General features: G+C 50.2%; 3 protein-coding genes across 7 annotated transcripts in view; 1 reads left to right on the top strand and 2 right to left on the bottom strand.

Moving 5' to 3' along the window:
• Nucleotides 1–364: 364 nt before the first annotated feature.
• Nucleotides 365–4,328, bottom strand: TAX1BP3 (Tax1 binding protein 3). The gene is made up of 4 exons (XM_074845526.1): nt 4,249–4,328; nt 2,536–2,655; nt 2,161–2,238; nt 365–1,955 (listed from the first exon to the last, which is right to left on the bottom strand). The coding sequence occupies exons 1-4, from the start codon at nt 4,285–4,287 to the stop codon at nt 1,818–1,820; spliced, it is 375 nt and encodes a 124-aa protein (XP_074701627.1). The 5' UTR covers nt 4,288–4,328; the 3' UTR covers nt 365–1,817.
• Nucleotides 4,329–4,384: 56 nt separating this feature from the next.
• EMC6 (ER membrane protein complex subunit 6) lies at nt 4,385–5,440 on the top strand. The gene is made up of 3 exons (XM_074845351.1): nt 4,385–4,473; nt 4,553–4,620; nt 4,869–5,440. The coding sequence occupies exon 3, from the start codon at nt 4,911–4,913 to the stop codon at nt 5,241–5,243; it is 333 nt and encodes a 110-aa protein (XP_074701452.1). The 5' UTR covers nt 4,385–4,473; nt 4,553–4,620; nt 4,869–4,910; the 3' UTR covers nt 5,244–5,440.
• A 728-nt stretch (nt 5,441–6,168) lies between these two features.
• Nucleotides 6,169–15,830, bottom strand: part of P2RX5 (purinergic receptor P2X 5) — a 25,794-nt gene continuing 16,132 nt past the window's right edge. For 3 of the 5 annotated variants that reach the window (XM_074845344.1, XM_074845348.1, XM_074845345.1), the window contains 10 exons: nt 14,328–14,447; nt 13,271–13,346; nt 12,819–12,915; nt 12,355–12,435; nt 11,421–11,559; nt 10,492–10,628; nt 10,112–10,205; nt 9,526–9,591; nt 9,119–9,201; nt 6,169–8,669 (listed from right to left, as the gene is read on the bottom strand). In XM_074845344.1, coding sequence (XP_074701445.1) covers nt 8,594–8,669; nt 9,119–9,201; nt 9,526–9,591; nt 10,112–10,205; nt 10,492–10,628; nt 11,421–11,559; nt 12,355–12,435; nt 12,819–12,915; nt 13,271–13,346; nt 14,328–14,447 — 969 coding nt within the window. In that variant the 3' untranslated portion in view covers nt 6,169–8,593. The remainder of the gene's footprint in view (nt 8,670–9,118; nt 9,202–9,525; nt 9,592–10,111; nt 10,206–10,491; nt 10,629–11,420; nt 11,560–12,354; nt 12,436–12,818; nt 12,916–13,270; nt 13,347–14,327; nt 14,448–15,830) is intronic. The other 2 variants (XM_074845346.1, XM_074845347.1) reach the window with 1 other exon arrangement.

Raw genomic sequence — 15,830 nt, 5'->3', positions numbered from 1 at the left:
CTTTGTAACTACATGTGGTATATTCTAGGTAGAGATCAAGGTCTTGAGATACTTTAAGGTAAGCATTATACCCTTTAAAAAAAACTAGAAGGGTATCTATGTATTTGTACTTTACTTGAATGCTTAAAAGCTACTTGGTGTTACTAGGTGTCAACATAAGGAAAACTAGAACCCCTTCTCCCCCACTAGAGACCAGATGATTTGACAGCTCACTAACACTGCAACTACCCACCAGTAAAACCAGACCTTACTAACCTCAGACTGCATTGTGTTGATGTAGTCCACAGTCCACTTTGAGCCAGAAAGGTGGTCTCAGCCGGAGGCATTCAAGTGATGTGGCGTTCTTAATGTAAGGAGAAACAGCTCAGGAAATCCAACTCTGTTTTATTGTGTGTAAAATCAAGTGAAATAGCAGTACAAATAGCAGTGTATCTTTATAGTAACAAAAATAACTTCAACTTGAAAGCCTTAAAATTTTACCACTGAACTTTTAAGTTACAAAATTCAAAAGCAGGATTGTAGTAATTCCATAGATTATAAAAATGGTAAATAGGCATCTGCTGGTGTGTCTGAGATGCATCAGTCACAACATACATACATGGCACAGCAGTAATGTACTGAATAAGTTAGTCTGCCACCTCCTCATGTTCTATTTACAACAGCTTACCTGAAGACTGCTTAAGGAAAGTATAGATAGTGTATAAAATCAACTGCTGGGGATTGAGAAATCCAGTTTTTGGATAATTGTAAAGCTAGCTGGTTAACAAACCACTAGGATGCTAGATAATTAACTCAGTGTTGCAGCAAGAATCTTAAATCCTGTGGCATGTTGATTTAAACAACTTAGTATCTTACCAGAAGTTTAAATTTGGTCAAGAGGCACTTTTGCAAGTTACTGGCATATTCATCTCTTCCATCCAATACATCAGTGATTTAAGCAAAGTCTTCTAGAAGACAGACCAAAATCCACCCCTCCCATCTCAAGTCTGATAGGAGTGGAATGAAGAACCAAAGATTACAGCTACAAGCAGCTCTTTTGTTAAGTTCAGCAACAGTGTTTTCTTTCCTGCTCCATATTCCTTTCATTTAAGCTTGATTCATTTGATGTTACAAATTACTTAGGAACAAGGAGAATAAGGTTTTACTCTGACAGTGAAGTTGAACTGTAGTGTATGTGAACTTCTAGTGTACTTCACAGGCATTAATCTAACACTTCTGTGTTACTTGTTTCTTGTCTGAAGAGGCTGCTTTGCACAGGGAATCTCTGCAGTAAGCCATAATGCCCCAAACCCTTCAGCATACTCTTGTCTAGCTAGCACACAGTGTGGGATTAGTCCAGTGCTTCTCCCCACAGCAATGTGCAACTTAATTCTGGCATTTTAATTTGATAGCAGGACAGGACAGCTCACTTCTAAAAGCTTAAGCACAGCAAATCCTCTTACCTTCCATAGCAGAAGCCACATTTCCTCTTAAAAGAGGAAGCTTTTGTGCTATAGAAGAACCCTGTCAAAGTTAAGGCTTTTCCAGTTGCTCCCTTAGGTAACTAGGTTTTGTCCTGTCCTCCTCAAAGCCATGACCATACAATAAAGTCTTACCATGTACCTGCAGGGAAGACTTTAGAGAAGCACTCTTGCTGGGGGGAGTAGAGTTTTACTACTGCCAGTTACACCAGAGAAAGGAAAAAAAAAAAATAGTGTTTACCACAGTTAGGTACATGCCCTCCTTCCAGACAACCTGTCCAGGTCTAGCATTTGTTTCCTTGCTTGATATCAGTCTGTTTATCTCCCTCCCCAACCCTTCCCCAACTTGGTGATTGATTAGGACATCATGGATTGTTGCACAGCCTTCTGCAGAGATTGCCTGGTCACCAGCAGCCGTACGACTTCTTCGTTCCTTTTAGTCAGCCTCTTCCTAGCTTGGTCATGGGTCACCATTGTCATATCCCAGCCATTCACCTAGGAAAAAACCACAAAATGAGGCAGGGGCATGGACTCGCAGCTGTCCTGTAATGGTTCTGTTGGAACTATGTAGTAGAGATGCTTATGCCACAGCTCAGTTTATAAGCCCCACAAACTGTCCTGGAAAGTGCCCAGGATTTGCCCCAGAAGCGTCCCTGTAGCGTGCACCTAGTACTACGTTAGTACTTGTCTTGGTGTTTACCTGCATGATCTTATCTCCAATCTGAAGTCCTGCAACTTCTGCTGGACCTCCTTCTGTCACCCTTGTTACATAGATACCCTGGAAAAAACACTAAGTGTTCATTTGCTAAATATGGGACAGTGCAAAAATACTTTGTAGTGTATTCTGGGATTCCAGTTAAAAACAGGTTTGTGCAATGTTGGAAAATAGAAAAGGCAGAAAGCTAACTTAAAACAAGCTTAGTCTGCAAATGATAACGTGGCAACAGAGTAACTTTAATAGTCAGCTATGGGAGAGGACAGAGCACAGATGCAAGTGAGTGGAGCTGGCTGGCTGAGCTGGATATGCTCAGCCTTCTGCAGAGAGAATTGCTACAGAAAACAAAGAGTGTCTGACCTTGTCGGTCTTGTCTTCAGAGAAAGGGTTCTGAGTAGGATCCTGATCAATGCCCCCTCCAATGCTGAATCCCAGAATCAAATTGTCACCCTGACGAAGCTTATGTATTTCAATTCTTTGCTGAAAAAAGATAAAATAGCTGAGTATTGTGATTGCTGGAGGAAATATCAAGTGTGTTTCAGACACAGATACTTAAGGCCCAGTTAGATTGTCCTTCACAGAGATACTGTAAACCTACTAGAGCAGGCTGCATCACAGCTTGGTAAGCTTACGCCCTGTAGGCAGCCAGCTCCAAAACCCCTGGGCAGCACCCAGCTATCACGAGGCACTCGCTGTCTGTCGGTCACGTGCACCTGTGGGGTTGACAGCACTTGGCTCTGAACTGTCCTCAGCCCAACCACAAAATGGCAGGACAGGAAGCCATCTGCAAGCCCATCCCAAGGGCACCCAAGCTGTGATACAGCCAAGCTCCTTAACTACTCAGTGCTGCCCAGGGATACGAGGGAAAAACAGAGCAGGTCTGTAAACAGGATTCATGTCTTGATCACTGGCAGTCCCTCACAGCTGGACTCATCTTGCTCTTTAGTCATGTGCTTTGTGTTCCTGCCTAGCCCTATCAGTAGAAATAACAACCTATTATTAGGATGGTTCAAGATAACTTATCAACACACTTTTGTAATCCAGAAGCAGGTTACTTGTCTGATGAACACAGGCGTCTGACAAGCTTTATGCATTACCTAAGTATTGTATAAATGCTGGCTTCTGCAATTCTTGAGCCAAGATAAAAAGTCACGGTCTTAACTGAAACAGTAACCACTCAAAGGTTCTTCAGCCTGCTCTAGTGGAAGGTGGGTGGGACTAGCTGACCTTTAAAGGTCCCTTCAACCCAAACCATTCTATGATTCTTCTCAAACATCCCTGAGCTTCCCCCAGGGTCCAGCCTGCCTGGCCGCACAGGGTGGCTCCCCTCCCCCGAGGGCTGCCTGCTCTGGGGCTGGGAGCGGCGCCACGTCCCTCAGCGGGGTCCGCGCTCACCCCACCCACAGCACGGGAAGATTTAGCAGTGGAACGCGTGGAAGAAACCACAGCGACCCTTGCTTGCCCTGTTTGTTGATTAAAGCAATTAACAGACTTTAAAAACACTACTTAAACCCCGCCTAGGCCAAGCAGGTGCGCCTCCTGCCCATGGCGCGCAGGGCACCGACCGAAGCGCTCGGCCACGCCGGCGGCACCGCCGCGGAGGTGCTGGAGCCGGTCAGCCCGGCGCAGGAAGCGCTGCACGAGGAGAACCCGCGTGTCCGCGGCGCTGCCGTGACGGCGCCTTGTCCCCGCTTCCCTCACGCGACGCCTGAGCGGGAGGCGGGCAGCCGCAGCCCTCGGCAGGGCTCCGCTCCCTCGGACCGGCGGAGCTTCCTCCCGCTTCTCCCACCCCGGAGCGGGGGCGCGTCTCCCCGCTGCCCGGGACGGACCGAGCTCGCCGCGGGCACTGACCGCCTCCGCGGCGGGGAGCAGCAGCCGCCGCCTGGGCGGCAACCGGGGCCGGCGGCGCCGCAGCCCGTGCGGCCGCGCCCTTCGCCCGCTCCTTCCACACACCCGCTGCACCTCCGCCCGCTGACAGCCCGCAGGGCGCTGCCGGCCGGCACCGGCACCGCTATCCCCGTCCCCCCCATCCCGCCCAGCAGCCCCCAGCCCGCCCGCCTGTCCCCGTCTCACCACCACAGCGGTGACCGGCTGCCCCGGCACGTACGACATGGCCCCGCCGCCCGAACAAAAGCGCCTCGCCCAGCCCCGCCCCCCCGCCGCCGCCAGCCAATCGGGTGCCGTCCTGCCCGTGCCGGAAGCGCGGGCGCCGGAAGTGAGGCCCCTTTCCCGGCAGCCCCCGCGCCAAGATGCCCGACAGGAGCTTCCGGCGGGGAGGCGAGAGGCCCCGCTGTGGTGGTAGGTTGGGCCCGGTGGGGGGGTGGTGCGGCGGCCTCGGCCTCGCGGTGACGGCCGGTGTGCGGTTGTCCCTTGGCAGGGTGTGAGGCGTGACGGCCGGGCCTGGCCGAGTGTTCCCGCGGAGCAGCGCGCTGCCGTGGATGAGAGGTAGGGGCCGGGGGAAGGCGGGAAGGCCCCGCGGGCGCTCGGGGCCGGGCCGGGGCCTTTGCGTGGGCGCCGGAGGCCGTCGAGCTCCCGCCGCGCTCCGGCACGGCGCACCTGAGGGCGGCCTGGCGGCAGCGACCGCCCCGGAGCCGAGCGGGCTGTCCGCGGGAGGCACTGCTTCAGCGCGGAGCGGGGCTGCGCCGGGCCGGTCCGCCCCCCGGCCCGTACAGCGCGTGTCTCCTTTGCCCCAGTCTCCTTAGGAGAGAGCAGCTGCCCGAGCCCGGCTGGGAGCCATGGCCGCGGTGGTGGCCAAGCGCGAGGGGCCGCAGTTCATCAGCGAAGCGGCGGTGCGGGGCAACGCCGCCATCCTGGACTATTGCAGGACCTCGGTTTCGGCCCTGTCGGGGGCCACGGCGGGGATCCTCGGCCTGACCGGCCTGCACGGCTTCATCTTCTACTTCCTGGCGTCCGTCCTCCTCTCCGTGCTCCTGGTGTTAAAAGCCGGACGGCGATGGAACAAGTACTTTAAATCCCGAAGGCCGCTTTTCACGGGGGGGCTTATAGGAGGGCTCTTCACATATGTCCTGTTCTGGACTTTCCTCTACGGCATGGTTCATGTCTACTAAAACAACTAGGAGCCACTTTAGCTGCAGTGGTTTTTAATGAAGCAGGAGGACTGTTGCCAAAAGTCATCTACACCACTAGGCCAGCTTACCTTTTCAACTGTCATTCATTGCTTGTGTTGTTAATACTGTCGGTAAATTATGTCCAAGTACACATGAATCAGTAGTACTGTTCTAATTAAACAGAATGTGAAACACCACACGGATGCCTCCCAGGAATGTTTGGTTGTTAAGGAATAACTTCTGTCCCTAATTGCAGGCACAACTGTGCGTTTTGGTTAATGTAGTCCCTTGTATTCTTTGTGTTTTGGATAAGACGTGCCAGTTACAAATCCCTTCTAGATTTGCTGCCTGTCCCTGCACACAAATACTGATGAAAGCAGTGTGTAACACAGCACTCTTAAAAAATAATCTACTGACACAAGGAAATACCGCACAGTAGCATGTAATTAAGTGTATATGAAGGTTTGCTACAGAAATGTAATTGAGTTGCTAATGCAAATGTTATTTCCACAATCGCTATATGGACACACTATCAATAAATGACACGGTCATGGATATTCTTCACTGGCATATACCAAAGTTGATAAGTAATGCTCTCACAAGTCAAACACTTTGCTCCTTTTTAGTTCTGTTGTGTCCGATAAAACCCAGACAACCAGGTGCGTGCAGTGTCTCATTCCCTGCCAGCTCAGTCTGTACTGAACACCCTTGTAAGCCTGCTGGCGTTTTCCACAATGAACAGTGTGTTGTGGCAGGAACAGAAAGGAAATGCTGGTCACCCACCGTACGGGTAGTATCTTTGCTATAGACCTGCTTGTGCAAACTTAAGTGTTTAATGGACTTGCTTAGCATAAGTATGTATCACAAAGAAAAGGTGGTGTGTGCAACCTAAAAACCACACTGTACAGAAGAGTCTGGGAGAGCATTGCCCTAAAGTGACAAATTTTATTGCTGTACATTAAATACAAGGAGAAAAAAAAAAAAAATCAAAGAAACAAGCTCCTGAGAAGGGATCTGGTTATGTTTTATCAACAGCAAGAGTTGTGGGAATTGTGTTAAACACAGGGTATAAAGAAGGGAAATATTCTAGGGACTTTTGGGGGCCTGAAGTCCCTGAAGACTTAAATTCAGGAAATCACTTTGGTCATCTAACAAGGGGATGTTTTGGTTTCCATGGAGCACAGTCAGCTTTACATGTTACGATGAGCTACCTGGTCTCCATGAGTTGTGCCTTGGCCTGATGTCACATGTGGGGTTCACCATGTGTTTCACCATCCAGAAATTATTCAAATAGAATGAAGCTCTGACAGTGAGAAGCCTGTGCTGTTTTATTGGCTTGGTAATTCTAACAGGCCAGACTAGTGAAGTTCCACACAGGGTGAGTGTGTTTGCCTAGAGGAGACTTCTGGCACGAAGAGAGGAGGCTTTGGATGCAATTATAGCATCAGAGGTACACAGCTTATCCTAAATTATTTTAAGTAAGTCCACTGTTTAATTCTTATTTTCTAGCTAAATGTTTCACTCCATAATTACTTGCATCTGAACAGAAGCAGAGGGAGTGGCTTAGGCTGGGGTTTGCTATCAATGACTGCATTCAGAGCTTGCCACTGCTAACCAAGGTGAATGTCAACTTAAAATCAACCTGTACCCTCAGAGTAACCACCTTAAAGAAGTTAAAGCACAGGTGAGTGCAACTTGCTCTTTCCATTGGTGCAGAATACTCGCTCACAGCCGCTCTCTGTAACACCACCCTCTCTCCTAGCAATACTAAGGATGCTACAGCAGGAGTCCTTTAAATCTTGACATTCAAAGAGTGCACAGAAACACTTAATCCTTATTGTGACGACTCCTGATCAGTGGCGACGTGGCAGCATTTACAGAACACTGTGATCAGTTTGCACCAAGGCACGGTGTGGAAGCTTTAAATGAGGCAGGAGTATTTATTCACCTACTGTCTTCAGGAGCTGGTGAGTCAGTTCCTGTCAGCTCAAGCAAACTTTAAACAATGATATTCTATAAGCACTTTTCTGAGATTAGTTACATCCCCACATGAACATAAATTCACAAAACAGGCCGCAATGAGACATGTCGCTGTCGAGAAACAAAGGAGCACTTGTATTGGCAGTTACCAGAGGGGTGAACTAGCAGACACCTAAATTTTCCTCCTGTTGGTATATTTGGAAGAACCTGGCAAAGTTCGTCTCACCTGACAGAGCTCCCCTTTTCAGTCTCTGCAGTACAGTTCAGGGTACTACGAAAACCAGCAGAAGCATTAAGTCCCCCACCCCTATCTCTCCCCACCATGAGCAATGGGCAAGCGATGCCAAAAGGACAATCCCCAGCAGACGGAACCAGCCACTGAACAAAGGAGGGAGAACCCAAGAGCATCCCTGCGCAGATGCTTCCAGCGCCACGTTGCTTTCCAGTGTGCTAACCCCCTTCCCCTGCCCTGTCAGCCACTAAAACCTCTCTCCCTGCCTTGCTTCAGAATGCTCCTCTGCCTGCCGTTACCTGTTCTCTGCTCTGAAATGTTGGATCTCTGGGCCAACTACAAATGGAGACGGTGGGCGGCGGGTGACGTAGCTGGGACCCAGCCATGGCTGAGCTGATTCTCCAGTCAGAGCTGCGGCAGGACCTTCTCCTGCCGTTCCTGAGACGAGCAGAGCACCTTTTGCAGCTGTGATGAAGGCTTTTCCTGGAGGAGCACCGTTTCCAGCCCTAATGGTTACGCACACCCCGCAAAAAGAGTAATTGCCCCCACCCTGACCCAGGCCCACTCAGCAGGGGTGTTATAGGATAACAAGCCCCTTTCCCCCGGGCTCTGAGAACTGCTGAAATGCTGCATTTCACTGCGCTTCCCTGACAAGAGCAGTCCTGCTGCTTTACATCTAATCTTGCACGGAACAGAAGGGAGAGTCGGGAGCGGTGGCCACAAGCCAGTGGAGCAGGAGACAGGTGGAATCTCAGCCCTCCCGAGAGCACCAGTGGTGTTGCACATCACGGCTCTTTCACACATGGAAGCAAAGCACAGCCACAGGCTAATGCTGGCTAGTGACGTAGGTACAGATATATCTATCAACAGATATAAAAACATTCACTTGGTGCCTTCTTTTTCCTTTATAAAATCCTTTTATAAATCCATAGTGGCGACACACTGTTGCAAGCTCAGGATACCAGAGAACATCTTTGGGAATGAAGGGCGTTCTTTAAAGGACTTTTTTTCCTCTGGAAATTCCAATAATAGACAGCAGACCTGATCTGGGGTATCTCCACCTCCCAGTCCTGGTGTGATTTCACACCTGCGTGGTTTCCCTGGAACACGACTCCAGCTGGCAGACCCATCGCTGTGCCTAGAGCCCTCCGAGCTGCTCAGGGCTCTGATTCCCATTCAGTGCAGGGCTCGATAATGATTTCCTGGAACTGGACCTGAGGGAACAGGCAAAGGTGACAGACAAGGCAAGCAGGCTATTTCTGTTTCAGGAAGCAATGTGGGCAAGAGGCTCCCAGCCAGGCCTGTCACACCTCACCGCAAAGGCCATCACCCTCTGTACAGCTAAAGCCCCAGTTCTCAGTTTCATGAAGTTCTGGAGCTCTTGGAGCTGCCCCAGTTCCATCCTCAATCATTATAAACTGACAGCTCAAGGCCATTTATAGTCCAACCATGACACAGCAGCTTCCTTTGCTCCCCAACTAACTGCAGCACTGAATTACGGAGGGAGGGAGTAACTTGGCTAAACTCATTTGGAGGAATATAATTTCCTGGAATTGGCCTTTGTTTGCCATTAATGTTTACTGTGTTCCCGTATCTCCTTCTATTTCTATTAGTCATAATAATAAAGCCATTACATTTAAACACAGAAGCCAAGCCCACTTACTTTACTTCCTCGTACTTTTTGCCTCGATAGAAGTTACTCTTTTTAATCAGATACAGCAGCACCAGGTCACAAAAGAAGGCTCCCTGCAAAGAGAAAGAACTTTAAAATATCTTGAGAGTAGAAGAAGTGTTCTGATCTAATTAGCAATGAGCATTAATTAGAGAAGAATACATTGTAGGACCCATATTTTCCTTCATACTCCATGTAATCTTAGGGGTATTTAGACTTCAAGGTACATTAAGATCCTGCCTTTGAGACAGGACACAGACACGCACCTGACCGAGCAGTCAGAGCAGCAAAAACTCTACTGGAGAAGATACAAACCAACCCTCCCATTTTATCCTCGTAACAGCTCAATGAGGGATCTGGGTCCCAATATGGTACTTTAAGAAAATACCTTCACTTACCGCTCCCATGAGAGCAAGCCCCGAACCGATATTGATAATGGTGGGAATGATGTTAAATTTCCCTGCCTAAAAGAAAAAAAGTCACGAAGTACTCGGTGAAAGAACAACTCAAGAAACAAATTGAAGGGTGTGGTATAACACCGGGGAAGCTACTAGTGCCTGTGGGTGTGTTTTGTTAGCAACAAGCAGGTACAACCAGAGATTTGCAGTGAACAATCTTGGAGGCTAAAGTTCTGTGTGTGCCTCAGATCCAACTGTCCATGGCTGCATTTCTAAGCCTGTGTCATCCCTGGGTTAGGCTTCTTTTCTCTGCAGTGCATATGCATGGAAAACATGTCTCTGGGGCACATTTACTTCTGTCAGACTTTACGTGAGCCTGGTTTTAGGTAGAGGAGACACAGACTCATCCGCCCTCCAGGTCATCTCCTTTCTTATGTAGGGTGAGCTCCACATGGATGAATGGCAAGAGCCCTTGCCTACGACAAGCCAGGGAGGCTGTTCTCATCCCAGCGCTGCCTTCCCACTAAGAAATATCCCCCACTTTTTTTCTCTCCAGGCTCTAAAACATTCTGCCCTGGGACCTCACCTTGCCATTCACCATCACATCAAAGCGGATTCCATACGCTTTAATGAGCGTCCGGTAGTCGACCCCCTCAGCATCCCGGTAATATTTGGCAAACCTGGAATACAACAATGTTGATTTTAACTCCATCACCTGCCCTCCCCTGCCTCCAAGAACCCATCTGAATTCCCCTATCTCTTCAAACAGATCTATTCCCCTGTCAAAAACAGCTCTAAGGTGCCATGAGCATGGCTCCCTCCCTCCCCTCCCCTGCAAAGCCGCGTGCCTGGCTGGGGCAGTGCCTGGCACAGCCTGGTACTACCTCACTGCCAACCTCCAACGCCTGCGAGTCAAACCAGCTCAGCCCAACTGCAGTACTGCATCGTATTCTCCTCTTTACTTACCTGAAGTTGTACCCAGAAGAGATGGATTTTTCTGCAAACTTGTTATCCAGCCGGCTAAAAGAATAGTGAGGATTACATTCAGAAGGGGCTTTATCAAGATCACAGTTCCATTCAATCTGAATTCCTATCACACCACCCTTAATGAAAGAGAGAGACAGTGTGAGTTTTTTTTTTAAGCTTAGATCAATTAAAGTGTCTTCAAATTTGTCAGATCCTTGGGCAAGTTTTCCCCAGGGACAAGAACAGCTGTGCTTCTGGTCACAGACACAAGCACACACACTTCTGCACGGGCTAAGGTCATGCTTATGATCCCGGTGCTGGTATCCTAGGAGGAGGTTTCTCATCCCAGGACACTGATTTCATTCATTTAAGTGGCTGTAACATACTTCAGTGGAGAAGAGGCTCTTTCATGCAGGGATGAGGTTTGCAAGTGCAGAAGCCAGCACAAAGCCTACTCTTCTCACCCTGTGCCTCCCGGGATGTCGCAGACTGGCCCCATCTTCCCCCCTGGGCTGCACAAACAGGGTCACAGCCTCTTTGGTGCTGCAGCCCCAGGACTCTGTGCAGAAATGTGTCCGTTCCCACAGAGGAAGCCTCCTGGGGCATTCTCGAAGCAGAGGAGCCCCACTGGCCTTCCAGAGTTCTGGGTGTAGTAATGTTGAAATTAAACAAAGAAACCCTGCTAGCTGGACAGCGGTTTGGGCAGCCCTGAGTAACAGATAACTGACCCAACCATCTCTTCCAGAGGAGCCACAGCATCCTGCCTCCCGTTCCCTGGGGACAGGATAAATGGGACCAGCTTGACTTTTAGCACCTCTCCACTGCACCCTGGGCAGGAGGCAGTTCCCTGGGCTCTCCTCCCCACCAGCCAGCGAGCCAGAGCCATATGGCCAGCTGGGAAGCCACACGAGCCCCAGGGACACTCCTACCTCCAAGGCCATTTCCTGGAAGTCGCTCCCAGCCCACCTGACGATGTTCCCCAGGAGGAAGATAGGGCAGTAGGGATGCTCCGTGCTGTAGCGGCAGCTCTTCAGGTAGGACTCGTTGTCGGTTGCCAGCACATTCACCCTGCATGTAGGGAAAAGGCAAAGCCACCTTGTCTCCCTCTTTGCTTGCCTGCACAGCCTATGCCACCAAGACTGAAGAGACGAGGTTTCTCCAGCACCCTCGTGCACAGCAGAAATGGCACCTTGTCACCAGCCTCCTCACCCTGAGAGCCTTTCCACTGCTGGCCCAGCGAAAGCAGTCTGCCCACACAAAAATGACCTCCAGGCCAGACAGGGACTAGGCCAGCTGAATCTGGGCTCAAGAAAGAACTCATGTGGAGCAGGTTGTCAGAGTGGTCCAGGGCCACCTGGTTTTCTCAAGGAAAAAAAATAAAGATGCCAGAAATGTCTAGCTGAGCCTGGGGGAACAGCAAGAACACACTCCTTTCTATACACCTATATTTTGTTCATATTGTAGCAGCAAATGCAAACAAATATTGTTAAATATGCATTTTCCCAGCCTTATCCAGGCACCTTCATTTTTATGGAAGAGGAGGAATATCTGGGAGCAGAAGCAGCTCAGGAACTTGACCATGTACTGGCTGGTGGACAGATCCATCTGCCTTAGGAGCTCTGGTGCACCCCATGCTGTAGGATCCATCGCAGGTGAAGCACAGCCTTATCCCACTTGCTCTCTGAGAAGCTCCAAGTCCTCATTATCTCTTTGTTCCCGCACAGCCTGAAGCCAAAGGCCTCAGAAGAGGGAACAGGCACCTCAACACCCCAACCCTCAGGCAGGAAGAGGACAGTGGAGCAAACTGGGTTTATTTGTTCTGTGATGGAGAGGACAGAGGGATCTCCAAGCACCTGCACTTACTTGGAGAACTTAAACTTGGGGAAGCGGATTGAGTTCTTGATGTAAACAGTGAAGTTTTCTGCACTGGCGAGAAGTGGTTTCCTGAAAGAGAAGGGTTTATCTGCTTTACGTTTGTACCCTGCCCACATGCTAAAACTTGAATTGCCATTTTAGAAACAGCTCGGTTTCATCCCGCGGCACTAGGTCAGCCGTGCCACTTTCCCCACGCTGCCAGCAGGGAGTTGGTGAGGAGTGTGCAGGTTGGGGAGGAAGCAGAGAGCTGGAAACAGCTCTGGGACAGCCAGTGAGCCAAGCAGGAGGGAACAGAGGGGCCAGTCGTGCCAGGGAGCCATGCAGAGCTCCCTCCTGCACTAGAACAGCAAACACTCAAGCAAGCGTCCAAGCAGAGGGAACCCAGAAACTGCTCTGAATGACACACAGGCCAAGCAGCTCAAGCCTGGAAACAGCATAGGATGACCACGTACTTGGGCTTGGATCTTTTCTCCACTGGGCACCAGGCCAGTATCTCACAAGTCCTCCTGATACTGTCCCTGTCTTTCAAACAACGGCCAGTCTTAACTCCTGCAGCACAGACATCACAGAAAAGGTCACACAGAGCAGCCACCTCTTCTCCTTGCCTACAGGGCACACAAAAATCAGACGCTTTTCACTGCCACCTTAAGCCCTCTTCCCTGCTGTGCAAGGGCCTCTCAGCTGGAACAATCACTCTCTTGTTGCTTCTCTGAGCAGCCCCAGGGTGCTCTGGCCCAGCCACCACAGAGCTGTAAGCAAGGCAGCAATCTTCATAAAAGATGGTAAAGAAACAAAAGTCCTTGCACTCTGTAATCAGAGATCTCTGGGGTTGTAACCAGGCTGATGCCTCTGAAGGAATCTGCCTCTACCAGGAAGAGTTCAGGAGGAGGGACCCTTCCCTTACCATTGCCAGCCACCACCGCTTCCCCCGCCGGGCAGTCCTCATCCTTGTCACACAGGGCGTTGGGAATGCTGACACTCTGCGAAGTGGAAGAGGACAGAAGTGAGGCCTGTGACTGGGCACGAGACTCAGAGCAGTAAGAAAGTGCTGCTGATGTGGGGTGAATCCTCTGTAGGATGGTGAACACTGAAAAGGTGCAGCGGAAGTGGTAACTGCAGGTCATGTGCAAATAGCTTGAGAGTATCACACCACCAGCAACACCATGGCTCAGCTATGACGTCCTGCTTTTGGGCTCTGCTCAATCTGGGGAGGGACAGGCTGTGGGAAAACCCAGGCATCACCTATCACTCACCAAAACCAAGCAGGAGGCCACAGTACTTCACCTGAAGAGATAACCCTACCTTTGACTTAAGCCACAAGCTCTCTGAGCTCAAAATGACCCTTCTCTGGGCTGCACACCGGGTTGATGCAGCCACTAGAGGACAGCCACGTCCTGAATGAGCAAGCTGTGCTCTCGGCCTGGGCCACCCCGCTGCTTGCCATATGGAAAATTAATCTCCGACAACTCTCCCTGGATGGCCAGTGTCCTCCTCCCGCAGGCTCTAGCCCATTCCGAACCACGTCTCCACAGAGGACATTTCACCATGACACCTCATGCCTCTGGCCCATAAGGCACATTCTGGAAGGTACTAAGCACCCTCCCATGTCCTGAAGGTAACGAAAGCCTGAGTGTTCAGCCCTTCCCAGGATGGGGCTCTTAGAAAGTCTTCGCTACCCGTAACTAGAATCATCTCAAAGCTCTTTTCCCATGGCCTTTTCTGACCCTGAGTAATCACTGCTCTGGTCTCATCTCCAGCTGGGCAGATGTCCAACACCTTCAACTAAAGTCAGCAAGACTCTACATGATAAGTGCCTCTAGAAATTAAGACAGCTGAACCTCCCAGGTTTGCAGTAACCAGTCCAATTTTCCCAACTGAGATATTACACTACAGAGAAAAACCGTTCGCCTTTCATCCTTCCTGTATCCGTTGCTCCCCAGGTGTCCTCTGTCAGTTCTTACCCCCGGTTTTGTAGGGGTCTGGGGGCCAAGGGGCTCAGTTCTTCCTACCTCAGGACATGTGGCTTGCCTCTGGTTTGGGGTCACAATCAGATTCGTCATGACAAAGAAGACATTTTCACCCTAGAATAAACAAAGTAAGGCAGGAAGAGTTACAAAACCTGTTTTACTCTTAAAGTACCTGTTTACAAGAAGGGGGCAGTTTTCTGCAGAATAGTAACACCCCACTCTCTCCGGATGCTTTTCAGGCTGAGATACAACAGTGCCCTTTGTCTGGATATTTTTTTGGATGCAGTCAGGGGGTCTCTATGGCTTAAGCAGTTCTGCTTCGGAGACTGTGCTAATTTGATGAGCAGGACTGCTGAGCCTTGACTCGCTGGCTGCTCAGCGAGCGCACGTCCTCCTTTTCCATCAGGACAGGGTGCCTGACCAGGGATCAAAGGCACTGCAGAGCTGGTGGTGTTTGTTCTCAGCCGGGGTCAGGCTGGCCACCCCAGCTCTGCTCTTAGAAGCCCGAGCTCACGGAGCAAGGCAGTGGGGCACAGTGCAGCAGCAGATTTAGTGCAACACCGTGGACATGTGACAAAACAACACAAAGCAGTTCTTCTAGCACGGCTTTAATAGAGAGAATACAGAGCCCTTTATGGAGCCGTTGGGATGACTGTCTGAGACATGCAAGGAGAGACTTGACTGCATTTTCATCCTCCAAATCCTTACTTCTGGCAGTGTTGTGTCTCCGCTGTATTTAGGCAAAGCCACAACGTGCATGGGTGACTCCCGTTCTGGAGCCTTCCCTTCTTTGCACATTTACAGCTTCTATTTAGTCCCTTCCCCACATTCAGCAAAAAGTTAAAACAGTTCACTTTTTCCCTGAATGGTTTCCCCTTAACAACCAACCACCAAAGGAAACCACATGGAAAACAAGCCTGAAGACAGTTGTACAGTCAGCAAGAGGGGAGAGAAAGCAGCTTGCCATGGCACTGCAGATGGAGGCTGGTTGGCCCCTCAGAAGTGAAATGAATGCCGAAATAAACCATGTGCTTCTACCATTTCTGCTCCAAACTGTGGGCACACAGGAAAGGGAGGAGGGTCAGTAATTGCACCTGCAGCTACAGAAACACGGGTGGTCTCCTGACAGACTGGGGAGCCTGACCCTCCTCACGCTGAGGGGACACACATAACCATGAGAGCCAGCCCACGATCTGGCATGAGACAGGGCAGCCCTGAGCATCTCGGACAAAAAAATCCTCAGCCATGACAGGAACTGCCAGTGTGTCCCCTGGCACCTGTAACACTGGTTGCTTGTGTGAATGAGCACCTGGTGATAAAACACCTGATTGGGAGCAGACTCTGGACTCCTGCACCCACAAGGCTGCTCTGAACCACAACAGGGAACAAGATGTTTCTGCAAACCTGTTGGAGAACAAGCCCAGCCAGGTGAATCCCTGCTCTACATTAAGCTTAACTCCAAAGTGCCACTGGTTCACCCTGTCCAAGGTCATTCTG

Source organism: Strix aluco, chromosome 19 (assembly GCF_031877795.1).
Source record: "Strix aluco isolate bStrAlu1 chromosome 19, bStrAlu1.hap1, whole genome shotgun sequence".
In the NCBI taxonomy this organism is placed as follows: Eukaryota; Metazoa; Chordata; class Aves; order Strigiformes; family Strigidae; genus Strix; species Strix aluco.
This window is presented reverse-complemented; position numbering and strand designations above follow the sequence as displayed.

Bases quoted from the DNA above. Each gene is read 5' to 3' on its own strand.
- TAX1BP3 (XM_074845526.1), bottom strand. From the start codon at position 4,287: ATGTCGTACGTGCCGGGGCAGCCGGTCACCGCTGTGGTG. The intron at 2,656-4,248 runs GTGAGACGGGGA...ATCTTTTTTCAG, and splicing joins AGCCGGTCACCGCTGTGGTG to CAAAGAATTGAAATACATAA. The intron at 2,239-2,535 runs GTCAGACACTCT...TGTTTTTTCCAG, and splicing joins CTGAAGACAAGACCGACAAG to GGTATCTATGTAACAAGGGT.
- EMC6 (XM_074845351.1), top strand. From the start codon at position 4,911: ATGGCCGCGGTGGTGGCCAAGCGCGAGGGGCCGCAGTTCATCAGCGAA.